General features: G+C 26.7%; 1 protein-coding gene across 1 annotated transcript; it reads right to left on the bottom strand.

The window, feature by feature from the left end:
- Positions 1-5,908: 5,908 nt before the first annotated feature.
- On the bottom strand, positions 5,909-14,151 carry LOC112593277 (histidine-rich glycoprotein-like). The gene is made up of 6 exons (XM_025337640.1): positions 14,037-14,151; positions 13,525-13,644; positions 12,699-12,935; positions 7,546-7,584; positions 6,833-6,949; positions 5,909-6,302 (listed from the first exon to the last, which is right to left on the bottom strand). The coding sequence occupies exons 1-6, from the start codon at positions 14,055-14,057 to the stop codon at positions 6,021-6,023; spliced, it is 816 nt and encodes a 271-aa protein (XP_025193425.1). The 5' UTR covers positions 14,058-14,151; the 3' UTR covers positions 5,909-6,020.
- Positions 14,152-15,238: the final 1,087 nt, after the last annotated feature.

Below are 15,238 nucleotides of genomic sequence, written 5' to 3'. Positions count from 1 at the left end.
ATTCTCGGATTATTTCAATCCATAAAAATAAAATTTTGGACAACTAGGTAGATTATTAATATTAGGTTTTCAAATTTTAGATGATAGGAGTAGTGGACTAATATTTTTTCATTTTACACCGCCCATCAAAACTTTAAATACTTATAATTCATAAATGACTTGTTTTATATTTGATTTTAATATAAATAAAAATAATTTGCTTTAAAATAAGGAATTGAAAATTCGTGTTGCCATTAAAAATAGAAAAACATCAACGATAAAAATAGTAAAAATATAATTGTATAAAACACTGTTGTTCTTCGACAAATTAAGATTATGTATATAAAAATATTTTTAAAAACGTTAATGGTTTTGAAATAGTGAGTATCGCACGTTATTTGTATCACCATTCACCCGGTATGTAGGTACCTACGTTACACAAATTAAAAAAAAAAAAAAATCATAAAACCGATGCACAATGGTCATTGGCCGCCACGGATGTTAATTAATACGAAACACAAACAAATACGCCAACTAGCGTCCATAAGTGAAAGTGAAAAACGTTGCAAAATCACGACCGTTCAGTAGGTGTACTAGCATCAAGTAATAAGTGTAATACAAACCTATAAATACGATGTATGAATATGCCTAATGTATAATATGTGTGGAGTAGTGTGAAAAAGAATAATTTCCAGGACATTTAATCGAGGAAAAGTATAAGCCTATACACCAAAGTACATTTTATGAAGAAGTTGTATTGTCATCGTTTATCGTATACAAGTAAAAAAACTTGGTTTGATCGTAAATTATTTTTAACTTCAATAGGTAATAAATGAACGCGTGTTGCAAAAGTGTAGCTCAATTGTATTTGAGAATCAAGTGTGTATTGATCGATGATTATTATTTATTACCATTAATCATCCAGACAATTAAAATTTGAAAATGAATAGATTAAAGAAAACACATTGGTTTGAGTATTAAATTATATTCAATCGTATATGGAGCCGAGGAGTGTGCACGGTATGTGGTGGTACCCCTTAAACAAAAAAAAATTCTTTGGTTATAATGCTTTTAGATTCTGAGCGAAGCGAGTCATTGTGTATAATGTATAACACAAGTAACCTGACAATTTTTAGTTTTTTTAATAACTTTATTTTGTGATTTATGTTGCTAAATGCAATACACTGCATAGTTTAATATATATATATATCATAACAATAATATATATTTTATACAGAGAGGTAGGTGATTAAGATTAACAGAAATATTTGAATAATGTTAATATATTGATTTTGCAGCGGAAGGATTGTCGTGTAAATTTGGGATGGGTCTTGTTCATGTGAATTCCTTGCTAATTAGTTGCATAATATTTTTGTGGAGGGAGAGGACTTTCGAAAGGTATGTTCTAAATAATTGTTGTAACATATCTTTGACGACGTATAAACTATAAAACTTATGTTTTCATATGGAAATTATAAATAATTACATATTCTTATTATCCAAAATATTTTGAGAATTTCGTATTTTTTTTCAAGTAGAATAATTAAGCCGGATAGTCAAAGCATATCATTAAGTTATATCTAAATTTTAAATAATGAATCCATTCATTTTTTTTAAACAAGTAAAAATGATACAATAAAATAATAAAAATTAAACTAATACAATTTTAGCATCCATCTAACTATTGCTACTATGAATACTTCATCAAGGTTACATCAACTAATATTTATTAAATATTTAAATTATTCACCTTGACACTGAATCTTAACATATGATTTTTAGTATCAAAGTCAAATATATTTATTTTAGATCCCGAAATGTGTAAGTTAAATAAATAGTATGTATAAAACATGTATATTTGCTGATTCTCAAGTTCCTGCACTCATATAATTATAGCCATTTACTCTTAGATAAATGATAATGTTATAATATCTAATAGATCTAATCAGTAACCATATATCTTAAATAATAAGTAAATAATATCAATACTTTATCGTGTTACCCTAAAATAGGTAATTAATAAAAACAATAAAATTGTGATAACATTTCTAATTTAATTTATAGTAAAAAATAGAGCTATATTCCTATTGTCGCATGTTAATATTAGTATCTAAGTACTAAATATTAATCAAAAATAATCACAACAAAATCTTTATAATTTAAAATGTTAAGATAAAACAAGTTAAGTATTAAAGACAAATAATATGATATAATAAATTTACGTGTAAAAAAAATTTATCAAGGTTTAATTTTTCTTTTAATTATAAGAATTTGATTTATCGACTTTGATGTCACCTACAATAATTCTACTTATTAAATCCAATTAAAATATATAGTTAGGTACCATTTTGAAGATTTGATTTTATAATCTTACGTATAATATCCACTTTGTCAGTAACACATTTTTTTAGACGAATAGATATGTGTTGCCGATAAATTGCACTAACTCTAACCTTGAATTCGTCACGAATTGTTGGACTTACATACAATTTTTCCATCTATATAGCGTCTCTTAAAGTGAAAACAATTTACCTTCTAAAATATTCGATCCTATTACTATAATAATAATTGAAAAGATAGCAATACATAGTATCTAACAGTGCAATAGTACGTACTATTATTAAAATTAAAAAAGTATAAACATTTTCGTGCAAATTAATTATAGACAGAAAAATATAAAATAAAAATATAACTACATTAAAAAAACAGAAAAGGAATATAATAGTTTATTAATTCATGCCTGGTTATTTAACTATTTTCATTATTTATTTACAAAATGAAATTATATGAAACATGCAATAACCGATGCAACTACTATATGAGCTTAATTTTCTAATTTCAAATATTTTAACTTCACGCATATAAAAGTTAGAAAAAATAATAATAATGTAATACTTGAAGTAATTTGATTATATAAAGACTAAACATGAATTACAGTAATTATTATATTAAAATGTCATAATTTTTTTTTTTCTATGTGAAAAAAGAATCATTGACGAATTTCGTGGGTATTACAGTTTACGTGTATTATTTTGTTGTGTTTTATATCATTATATCATATCATATTTTCAATGTAATGATTTGTAAACCAATACATGCGTGTGAGGGTCTGCATGGGACATTTTAAATCAGTAGACTCAGTAGAGCATATAGGTGACCTAATTTACTATATGTCTATACTCTATATGTTATATTATGTACATTTTATAACGTATATTTTTCAATTACTTATTCGTAACAGAAAATCGAATTTCGTTGGTAGATAAAATTTAAATTTCTAAGTAATAATTATGTCAATTTTTCAGTTATTCTTAAAAGAAACTTACAAATTTTATTGAAATACATCCAAATTATAGAAAAATTATTACAACTTTTGTAAAATGTAATACTTCTTTTTTTAATAAAATCTTTTTATTTAATTTACGATAATCAATCCATTAACCACATATTATAACAAATCAAAAAAATTAAATTATTTGCTTACACTTTTCTGCAATATTACTTTATTATAATGACATACATTATAGTTATAGTACAACTTTATTTAACTTTATTTACAGCTTTAATGAATTCATTAAACAAAAATAACAATTTTATAATATTTAGTTTCATATAGGTTGGTTTAACACTTAAACTCTTCTTATGCCTATGTGAACGTGCGAACTACAGAATACAGTCTTGGTTATGGCTTCCTCGGTTACAACTCTAAGGCATAGCAAAAAATTTTCTTACGAATCTATGGTATATTCTATTGACTCATATAAACTTATATTGTGCATTTAATTATATAGAATATTTATTCCGAATAAAATCAAAAAAAAAATAATAATAATAATAATAATTTCAAAACGGCAAAAAATATTTTTATGTTAATCTATTTTAAATAATATACCAATCATTACTATACGACTATATTGTATATATATATTACTAACTGGATGAGCTTTATTTTATATTTATAATCGTCTAATAAAAGAATATATTAATATTTAGGTACATGTCATTATTATCTGAAATTTTAAGCTCTTATCATTGAACCACACACAAACCATGAATACTCCTATTAGAATTTTGTTTTGTTCTCAATCAAAGAGTTGATCTGTAAAGGGCGATTTTAAAGAATAAGAATAAACTCTATTCATATAGTCATCACAAGTGCCAGCATTAATGCTGAAAACGCTAAGATTTATGACGTATAATATGATATATTATGTTATCCTTTTAAAGTATTATATATTATTCGTTGTGTATTCAGTAGATTATAGTGTTTTCCAATAAGCAAACACTAATACATTACGGGGACTCATCGTGTTTGTGAATTATCATTAAAATTAATTTAAATTTGAAACTGAAAAAAGTAAAACTGATTTAAAATAATATAATTTATGATGAAATATTTAATTACAAACAATAAAAAAAGAGGGTGAGTAAATAGAAATACAATTTAAAATTTTATTACTTATTATTATAAACTGTTTAGAAAATTATAAATACAGTCAAACTCGCTGAAGACGCTTTTTAAGGGATCACCTCTATAGAACGTTTTAAGCGGGAAAGCGTCTTATGCGGGAATGAAAAAAAAATGAAGTGATTAATGGAATTAATTATTTTATTATTGAATATAATTGAACGGGAAATACACTATTATATTAATTATAATTACATACATACATATATTTTTTACTTCTAAATTTAATTTAAAAAAAAATTATTATTACATATTGTATTATTGTTTATTAAAAAAATAATCTATTTTTGTTTGCTTACGATTCTGACAATACGTTTCAGCGAGAAAGTTTTCTATTTTTTTAAGACAACCTAATATTTCTTCAACATTTTCTACTGAGAATAATATTTTTCAAATTTCTGATAGGAGTTATAAATCATTTATTAAATTTCATAATACGACGGACTACAGTTAAACTGTTGTGAATTTGTGATAGGTAATGATAAAATAGGTACAGCGATTAAATAAAACGATAAGAACAATCAAACGAGTACAATTTATATTTTTATTTTCACAAAACTACGAAAAATTATCGTATTCTGCTGAATAAAAGAGCGTTTTATTCGATAAGATAGAGAAAACTTGAGCGTCTTAACAGGTGGTTTTTATATTGACTAGTATAGGAAATGTCTAGGGACCGACAGAAAACAGCGTCTTATGCGGGAAAGCGTCTTAAGCGAGTTTCACTGTTAATTATAAGTTGTAGATAATAAAACTAGTATTTTAGTTCGATTTTTATTTTGTAAATAAGACTATAAAGAATATGAGCTTACCAAAACGCGGAACTTTTATCTTATAGTTATAAAATGATATAATTTAAGAAGAAAATATTAACATGATATATTATTTCTTGATAAAATATAAATGTTGTTTTTTTCCATACTGCACATAACATTTTAACCGCGTATATAAATGACTGCGTCGTAAAATTAAGCCCACGCGTTTGCATCAAGGATATAGTAATAATGTATGAGACGTACATACCTAATATATTATAAAATGAGAAAATATAAAACGTGTAGTGTACTTACTACTTACCTATTCGTTGTGGAAAGAAATTATAAATAATTTGAATGCCAAAATATTAAAAAGAAACTATACCTGTTATAGAAACCAGAAGTGTATTCAAATCAAACAAAGGGATCTTGTATACATATTATTATAAATATAATAGGCGTCTATAGCCGCTTAGTAAGTGCACCGATTGTGTGATAAAATAAATGCGTTATTTAGAAAACATTAATAAGTATGATTTAAAATGTGAAATACGAGAGTTTTATAATTTGTTCTATTGATATGTGGCCCATTTCACATTAAGAGACTCTATAAAGTTTAAATACTGATTTATTATTTTTGAGGCTTTAATAGAAGGAATATAATATTATGTTTGCAATTTTGGATTGGAAAATGAATTTAAAACCCTTTAACAATAATAAAAATTCCATATAATATTATAAAATACTAGATAACGATAACAATAAATTTCGATTAGGGTTTAGATAAGTCCCAGTACGCAATCTTGCATGCAGATCGCTCAAAACAGCTGTTGACGTCCACCGCGATTCTGATGGCGGTGATGGTGATGACCATGGTGGTGATGGACTTGAGGGTGGTGAGCGTGGTTTTCGTAGTGGACGTGTGCGTTGAATCCATTGTGCTTATCAGCCGTATACGTCACTTTTCGGATACGACCGTCCGGTTCAACCAGGCTATAACCACCGTGCACTACGTCTCCGTCCCGTTCCTCCCACTGGTGTTTGTCGTCTTTTGTGTGTGGGTCTTTGACGCCGTACTTGAACGTGTACTTAGGTGGAGACTATGGAAACGATGACATTCTGATTACGAATACATTTTTATACAAGAAAGCGGGATGTCGAAGTGGTGAGTTAAACAGCGAGCGGTTTTTAACGTCTCACATACCTATCTAGAAAATTCTATGTATACCGTAACACCTTAACAAGTTTAATTTATAGACGAAAATATTTGTGCGAGATTTTAATGCTTTATACCGGTGTCAATTCTTTTACACTAACTTCGAAAACGTGTGTTTAATGCAATGAACTTTGGTTTAAAATATATCCACATTTCTACGATTAAGTGTTTTACTCTTGATTAGAGTCTGATTTACTAAAGTGTGTTGACCCAATAACACTTAAACTATAAATAATGACGTAGAAAAGCGTAATGTTAGAAATCGAATTATAGCCTAGAGATATATCGAATAATATACGTTTCCGATAACATTATTGATTAAAATGCTATCACATTACTATATAACTATTATAACAACATTATCGTCGTTTGAGTACATAAATAATATCTCACGTTAATTGTGTATATACGTACGTAATAGTCGTGTCCATGGTGTTGGGTGTGATGGAATATCGGATGGTAATAGGCGTACGATGAGGCGTCATAGGCAGCCGTCAATGTCGTCAGCGCGCTCAGGGCGATCACAACAATCTAGAAAATTAACAGCAAATCAAACATTTTGCGTTTGAAAATTGCACGGTTTCTTGGAGATGTGACGAAATGACGTATATCGTGCAATTCGTGTGCATTTCGCGTGCATATCGTTTATTTTGATTACTATTCATAGCGATTTATTATAATAAGACGAGATTTAGCGTAAGTATACTGTACTAAAACTTAGGACAACTTCAATGGAAAATAAATTTTACTCCTTATACACAGTCAACTAAATTTACATGAACGCGCGTTAAACAATAATAAAATACTTAAATATTTTAGTAAAAAACTTCACGGGATATGTCAGTTTTGTTTTATTAATAATTTATTCTTTTGCAGTTTTGCCATGCATTTATAAAAACGGAAAAATACTAACGTTTATTGCTTTATAATAAGTAATAAATGTTAATGAATAGTGTCATACTACTGATATTATTAGAATCAATAACAAACACGAAACCGTTGTTAAAAAAGAATATATCGATAAAAAATAATATAAGTTATAACTTTAAAGTTGAAAATGTCAGCTACATTGGCATAATCGTTATTATATTATATGTACATTTATAACAAATATTTTATTTACTTACCTGTAACATACAAGCCATCGAGAATAAGTTCTTAATGTTCTTATTTTAAACTGATTGAGAGATGTTGATTGATTGAGATAACTATTACTGTTTATTCATCAAATGCTCAAAAACAACTGATACTACTACAATGAAATAATTAGTATTTATAGTTTATTATTTTATACAAGTATGCAATGGCTAATACCACCCAAGAGTTAAATTATGTTGAAATATCTGATTACTCGATTCATGTTTTATAGAGCCGTAATTTTGTATTGGGTCTGCGGTGGGTGCATTTACGGTTCATCAGTTAACTCAAACAAAAAATGCATTATAATTAGGAACTTATTTTTGTAAGGCCGTTGGTGGTTATTTATTAAGTATTAATCATTTACGTATGAATGGCAAAAATGATCGTGTTTACACATTATGCAATATTGACATATAGGTAATAAAAAAATAATAGGCTTAAAAAATAAGCAGGAAAAATTACAGACGTAAAAAAGAAAATCAAATAAAAATTAAATTCTTATTTTATAAAACAATTACATAATTTAACATAATTACATATATTTATAATGTTTATTTCGCATGATCATATATAATATATTTGATTATCTCACATTATATTATTTTTTAGAACCTAACTTCTGATTTAGTGATCTAATCCAAAGTTTACAACTATAATTAATTTTTTTCGAATTTAATAATAGGATATGATTGAACAAATAATATTTATGTAAATTTAATAGAAGTTTATTATTAAAACTATAACTTTTAAAATTAATTATTTAAACTTTCATGTTGTATCAGAGAACCAACAATTTCAGCAGAATGACTATGTCAGATGTAACTACTAAATATAAAGTAAGGTATTTTTTTTTTAACGTTCGTTAAAAATATACAACCTATAAAATATATTTAGGGTAAGCATATTATGTAACTATAGTTAGTTTTTTAAATTTTAGACTTTGAATAAAAGATTAAAATGATTATCTACTACTTAGCAGTAATATTATTGACAACGTTTATAAATTTAATTTTAATTTTTTTTTTTTTTTATGTTAAAAAAATTCTTTACTAGCTTAGATAACTTTATCTTCTTGAAGGATTATCTGGGATATTGTCAATATCAAGAATAAAAATCAATGGGTTTGAATAATTTGCATAACAGAAGCGAAAAAGTTTGAATCTAAATTTCTTAACCTTTTTGAGTTTTTAAATCTGAGTGGAAAGAAGACATTTTATTTTGAGACGTAAAATGATACATTTACAATCATACGTAAAGATATAAATTGATACGTTTGCATACTTGCAACATCAATGGTTATAAAATTTTTATAATTGGTCACCGTAAGAATACATAAGTTTTAGAAGATTTTATATAGTAGGAGCTTATAGTTTAGGGTAAGTTTGGAGTATTATTCTAAATGGAAGTAAAGAGACTTACAACTGGAGTTAAAATAGATAATTTTTTTGTTTAATTCATTCCATTTAGGTTAGATGTTTGGATAATGGAGATTTATGGAATAAATTTTTTATTAGAAAAATACGAGAGTTTAAGACTAAACATAATATTAATAGACTTATAACTATTTATTATAAATTTTCATTTAGAATATCACAATTCTATAAAATTAAAATGATTCGATATTTGATATTGAATTTCGGGCGAGTAGCCTATGAGTTATAACTGTTATAACTATTTAAAGTTTTGATAAGCAGAGTAGCAGGCCAACATTTCACGGGGTATCCTCATGCCTCACAACTTCGCTTACATATGATTTAAATAATTATAACTCATAAACTACTCATCCGAATTTCAATTTTTATAAAAAATATTCCACTTTAGAACATGAAATTAAAAATGTATGTTGTCACTCAAAAAAATAAAATCTATAACGATAAAATATATTTAAAAAAATATATATTTTTTTAAAACTATTGTTTAATTTTAACTGAAAATTATGTAAAAAAAATATTTTTAAAAACATCAATACATTTTGAAAAAATTAATGCTGTCTGAGAGACGAAATAACACTATAGTCAATACTAGCTAGGATAGAAAATAAGTTTGAAAGTTCAAAACCTTTATCTTAGTATCAAAATGTATTATTTTTTATCATGAAAATATAATTTAAATTTGCAAATCACAATATGTTTATTGGAAACATATTGTATACTATAATAGTATAAGTACACTGTTTTCACGTACTTCATAATATGTCAATAGTTTATACTTTATAGTGTTGTACCGATTTTTGTACCCAATAAATTTTAACCATAAATATTTATTATTATTATTATAATTAGAACGAAATTCGTTTACGAATATATTGTTAATATACAATGATATTATATTATCCTCTATGCAATTATTATTATCGCTCCACAAAAATTTATCTATTTTAAATAATTTATGTATATACATATAAACATGTATTAACAATTTTTATAGTCATATAAGTAAACGAATTACTATAAATATGAACAAAAATAATTAAATAGTACCTATTATTAAATATTAAAGGCGCAAGTTAATGTGCTACGGTTACAAACGTACAATAGTTATTATATTTATTTATTAATATCATAAATTGTAAAGTGACTATTAGAATCACATTAATGACGAGAATAATAATTAAAATATACGTTATAGATACAAACTATAAATTTACAAATAATAAGTTAATAATAATAATTAATAATTATGCATGTGCAAAATTTGGCATTGTACCCCGGTCAGTGACAAAATATATCTTTGAATCATATTTCGCTCAAAAACCGTGGTAGATGCAGATGCGGACTGCAATGACTTCGGTTATTGATTGTTAATTGTTATAGTCCGGTCAAAATAGGTGTTGTGTGTAGATAAGTGAGGATAAAATACAGGTAATATATAAAAAATTGAATGTTTAATAAATATTAGGTTTTATTGAATCAAAATACTAATTAAAATGAATTGCACTTGTCACTCGTGATGGTCGTTGTAGGTTGTTGTGACAGACCTGGTACTCAATTTGTGGTCTTAGCCGCCGATTGGTACGCAGACAGTCCGCTCGGCCCCCCCCCCCATTTAATTTGCAAATTTTAATCGTATTTATCTACATAATAAATAATGAAATTTATCTACTTTTTCATCAAATAAAGTAAAATAAAAACTAATAATATTTATAATTATTAGATTAGTGGTAAACATTACTGAAAAATTACACAGTCATTCTGCTTAAGTTATTGAAATTATAATAATTTGATAAAATAGTACGCTAGATTTGGTTAAAATTCATGCATTCTCTGGCTAACTAACAACAGAATGTATACTCCACAAATGATAAAAAAAAATGTGTGTTTATTTTTATGTCCTATTTTGAATTAAATATTTATTTATTTGATTGTTTTGATTTACCAACTATTTATACCTGTATAAAAAAATGCGTATACCGAGGCCGTATTGTATTTATGATGATTATAAAACACTCGGTATCATATAGATAACTGATAAATGTAAAACTATGTTTACTTCGATAAACGCAACAGATTAACTAATAACCAAGATATTACCATAAACAAGTAAATACGTAGATGAGACTGGTAAGTGCATGCAGCATAATGTTAGTGTGCACACTTGGATCTTAAACTATCATCTATCAGTAACATATTATTTTATCTAGTAAAATCTAAGTATGCAGTATACCTTATAGATATTTATTATATGCATAATTTTAGATAACGTATGAATGAATTTTTCTTTTATTATACTTAAATCGTTTTTACAATTAGAAAAAAAATAAGAATATTATAAACAAAAATAGCATTGGAACTTTTAGCACCGGATAACGCGATAGCCATTAAATGAGAATTTATTGTATAAGGAAAGTGTGATATATTTTGGCATCATTATCATATTAAATTTAACAAAAATCTAAGCTTTTAACCCTAACATTCATGAATGATTACCTTTTTAACAGTTTTAGAAAATTTTAATATCTTATTTTATTTTAAATTTTAAAAAATGTTCTAGAAAAGTATAAATATTATTATGTAATTCAAGTTTCGTTTTGAACCATTAATCATTGTAATAATATTGCAATATTTATTTATAAATAGGTAATTATACGCAACATTGGTTTGCGACATAGTGACTGGAAGTAAAACAATTTTTACTGCCACATTATTTCCAATAGAAAAATAGATAGGTACATAGTTAATCCAAACTAAACCATTGTCTGATACCTAATTATAATTTATTTTTGTATTGAGGATTTCAAAAACAACAGTATACAAATATACAATCATATATATATATACACGGTACGATTTGTATTCGTTTTAAGATTTATTTATTGGGTTTCAGCACTGGCTGGCCTCCCTCCTCATGTTTTTTCAAATTAAATATTGTACATAAATTATCAAATTTACTTATTGTGCTAAATCACAGATTGTAAATATTCTTTAAATCAAAAAACAAAAAAAAACCATTTATTTAAATATCAAACATTTTTAATGCGGACAAGACTTGTAAGCCGCACTGTGGTTTACACGCAGTATGATTAATGAATTTAATTTTCGTATGTACCTATATTTTGCAGTCTAGGAGTCAAGGTTTTTCTAGTGAGTGTCAATTTAAAAGTTATACATGCAGTACAGTCGCCTACTTAAAAATTAAGACTTGGTAGCTATATATTATACGTACATTATAAACTCAGATAAGGAGCAATATTGTAAAATTCGTCAAAGTAGGTAGGTACATAATTATATGTAGCGACTGCGTATTGAATAAATCAACCTGTAAAATTGGATTACTTTTTACTTTATACCTACTGTGCTGGTGTGCTGCAGTAGGTACTTAATTTAGTACCTACTTAGAATTATTATCAATAGCTGGCACCTATAATATATTATTGGATTCGTTTGCAGTAGTATTGCTTAATCCGGACAAAACACGATATATCTCAAAATGAAAATTTTATTATGTAACACCACTGATTCAATAACAAAAATAATCTTTAATGATATAACAAATCGTTGACATAAACATAATAAAAATCAATAACAAAAACAATTGCAGCGATACACGATATAACAGTGCATACGCCATAGTATTATTATAACGTCATTATGATTAATCTTTCATCGGTTTAGCCATGTCTTATATAGTTCGACAACAATCATTCCTCTTCGTGGTGTCCGTAGTGTTGCGGGTGGTGGGCGTGATGCACGTGGTGGACGTGCGCGTTGAACCCGTTGTGCTTGTCCGCCGTGTAAGTCACCTTGCGTACACGACCGTCCGGCTCCACCACGCTGTATTCGCCGTGCACTACGTCGCCCTCCCGGTGCTCCGACTGGTGTTTATGGTCGCCAGTGTGCGGATCTTTGACGCCGTACTTGTACGAGTAATGGGGAGGTGCCTGCAATAAGTCCATACGAAGCTCGCATAATTTTTCACGTTGAATATCGAAACTATATTACACGAGATCGCGACAACGATGGTTTAATATTAAGAGGTCGTGATTCCCGCGGGTTTCATGTCTGAACTGACATACAATTATACAAATGTAGATGTACGATATGGAAAATTTGCGTGGTCAGTGGAATCCATTTTGTGTCATTAATAAGTTGTACAGTGAGTTGAATCATCGTCAAATTTAGAAGTAATAATATTATCTGTATTCTCTCGTCGGATTTTTTATTTTTAAATATTTATAGTCTAAAAAAAAGTTATAAACATTTTAAAACTAATATTTTACATAAGCACACAAGTTGCTTTTAAACTGAAATATAAAATACCCATAAGAGAATACAAACAATGTATTATTTTCTTGAAATTTGAAAATACATCAATTTACTATAATATTAAAATCAAACGAAACAAAATAAATTTACTGAACGCAAACAAGCCATGTTGTACGTTTATAAAACGAGACGTCTTCTTAACAGTATATTTTATATTGAACACCAAAGAGAATATTTGGGATATATTAATAGTAATGCTCTTACGTAATGGTCGTGTCCATCATGATGGGTGTTTTCAAATTTTGGATGGTAAAACGCGTAAGATGTAGCATCGTATTCAGCAAAAGTAATGGCCACTAAAGTAGTCAATACGAGTACAGCGACCTGAAAATTAAATACATTTAATTTTAAATTGATAAAATATAAAGATTAAACATTTGTTAGCGTTTAATAATAATACAATTTGCTTTGTCAATATCTAATTATTTTTCTTTTATTTATTGTAAGTATATAAATATATATTATAGAACATTTATAAGTAATTTAATATAGATAAATAAAATATAAGTTTTAAAATATACGAGTATACTTTACTAAGAAGTATCGTATAAATAAAAAAATATATTTAACGAATGGGTATATATTTAAATGTAAATTAATGAATCAATAGTCAATCGTAAATATAATACAAAAACTGTTGTCTTTCCAGAGTATAAAAATATAATATGGTAACTATATAGTGATATTATATGATATAACTATTGTAGTACACTTACTTGTAACATTATCTTCACCATCTTGTTTTCACGGTGATTAAAATGGTTTGATACGTCGATTTTGGAACGATACACGATAGATAGTGTCTAATAGTAGTAAGTTGAGAATACTCAGAACGATTGATGTGAAATGATAAATAGTCACCACTGTAGACACGTATTTATACTAAAATCCAAACCATTTTACATGATGAAATAATACAACCAATAAGTGTACGAGTAGGCATCCAAATCGTTCCATAAGATAGTTTAATGTGTTTTTCTAACCTCTGCGGTGAGTACATTTCCGCTTCGGCAAGTTTGGTTTGACGAGAAATACTTTATGAGTTAACATTATTAAAATAAATAATTATTTTTAATATTATCATCGGTGGCGCTAAGGCATGAGAGGTCAGCCGCGGTTACTGACAACACCGACATACCACAATATTGGTGATATACGCATTGCTTCTGCTCAGACTTTTGTAATATTCCATTTTATTTATTAGTATAATATGTAGGACATATACAACTTTATTTGGGACATATATTTTACGGTGTCTGAAGGTCCACGAGACCAAAATCGTTCAGACGCGTCCTGTATTTGTATGATTTAGCCATCCTATTTGGAGTCTTGAGACGGTTTCTGAACCTCAGCAGTTATAAATCCTTCCATTACGTAGTCATGTTGAAAATGATTTGGAATATTTTTGACATTTAAATCTGTAAAATGTTTGTGTGATCTCTGTTAGTTATTTATTGTAACATTTATAACTGTCATTTATTCATTTTCATTAACCTAATTATAACCTAATACATAAGCTAATATATTATGCAATATTTAACAATAATTATTAATTAATTATAAATAATACATTGTTATGTTTGTTTCCAGTTGTTGTTTTACTTGTTTTTACCTAATCTATTATGGATGTAAACATTGTAAACAAATAAGTACTATAAGAATTTAAAGACTGTATTGTTTCATATTGAAGATAGTAATTTGTTGTTCTTTTTAGATTTGAGGTTGAACAATTTAAAAAAAAAATCGAGTTAATAATATAGTTATTATACGTTTGTATTTTTTATAAACAAATATAATAATACATTATACATATTTTTATATGATAAATACACAACTTATATTACTCATACAATATATAAAAGTTAATTTGTACATTTTCAGAAAAAAATCATTGAATCTTCAATTACTTAAAAAAAAA

Source organism: Melanaphis sacchari, unplaced genomic scaffold (assembly GCF_002803265.2).
Source record: "Melanaphis sacchari strain LSU unplaced genomic scaffold, SCAv2.0 Contig1_pilon_pilon, whole genome shotgun sequence".
In the NCBI taxonomy this organism is placed as follows: Eukaryota; Metazoa; Arthropoda; class Insecta; order Hemiptera; family Aphididae; genus Melanaphis; species Melanaphis sacchari.
The sequence above is the reverse complement of the archived record's forward strand: the minus strand, read 5'-3'. Positions and strand labels throughout refer to the sequence as shown.